An 842-nucleotide genomic window follows, 5' to 3' on the forward strand; every position below is an offset into this window, starting at 1 on the left:
TTGTTCTCTTCTCTTTTGCTTCTTGGTCACATATTTGGAACACTGTGCGGTCCCTCTGTTTCCTTGCCTTTCTGCGTTGTTCAGATTCTTTTCTTTTCTTGCTCGTCCTCGGTGTCCACGTGAGCGCTGGTAAGCTATCTTCAGGGATTTCTTCTTCTGTGATGATCTTCGGGTTCAGTTGTGATATCGGTTGGTCGAACAATAGCTCTTCCTTCTCGTTATTCTTCATCTGGTTATCCACCATATCTTCGGTACCATAGTCCCATCCTGGTAGAACAGGGGCTTCTACCCATTGTCCTTGACATTCCTTTACCGCCCGGATTAGCTCTGGAATCAGATCTGCTTTCTGCAAAAAATCGAATCCTAACAGGACATCATATCCCACGGGAGCGATTAAAAAATCATGGAATACTACTTGTTCTCCTATTTCTACACGCAAGTCAGGTATGCCCGTAACCGTGTTCACTCTCCGCCCTGACGCGCAAGCAAAACTGTACTTTTGACGTACCCTTCGGATTCGTCGTTTGAAATACCCTGCGCATACTGGGTGTAAAAAACTTCGTGAAGCTCCTGTATCCAGGAGTGCCGCCCATTCATGCCCCTCAACCCTAACCTTCACCAGGGGCAGGTTTAGCTCCTTTCCTTCCACCACCTGAGGTAATCGTATCTTGTCCTCTCTCCTAAGTTTACTGGAAAAAGGGCTAACCAACTTTACTTCCCCTTGTATTACTCCCCTTTCCTCTAAGGAATGGGTCCCCCTTCTTTTAGCTCTTAGACGAGGGCTTCCCTGCTTGCCGCTTGATTCTGACCGATCCTCCAGAATCCTGACTCTCTTCGCCCCC

General features: G+C 47.7%; 1 protein-coding gene across 1 annotated transcript in view; it reads right to left on the minus strand.

Annotated features, from left to right (window-relative positions):
* Positions 1-842, minus strand: part of CSUI_009884 (retrotransposon ty3-gypsy subclass) — a gene marked incomplete at its 3' end in the record, with an annotated part of 5,058 nt that overhangs the window by 3,305 nt on the left and 911 nt on the right. The window contains exon 2 of the mRNA XM_068069993.1: positions 44-346. Within this exon, the coding sequence (XP_067918033.1) occupies positions 44-346 (303 nt within the window). The remainder of the gene's footprint in view (positions 1-43; positions 347-842) is intronic.

Source organism: Cystoisospora suis (genome assembly GCF_002600585.1).
Source record: "Cystoisospora suis strain Wien I chromosome Unknown contig_6248, whole genome shotgun sequence".
NCBI classification, from domain to species: Eukaryota; Apicomplexa; class Conoidasida; order Eucoccidiorida; family Sarcocystidae; genus Cystoisospora; species Cystoisospora suis.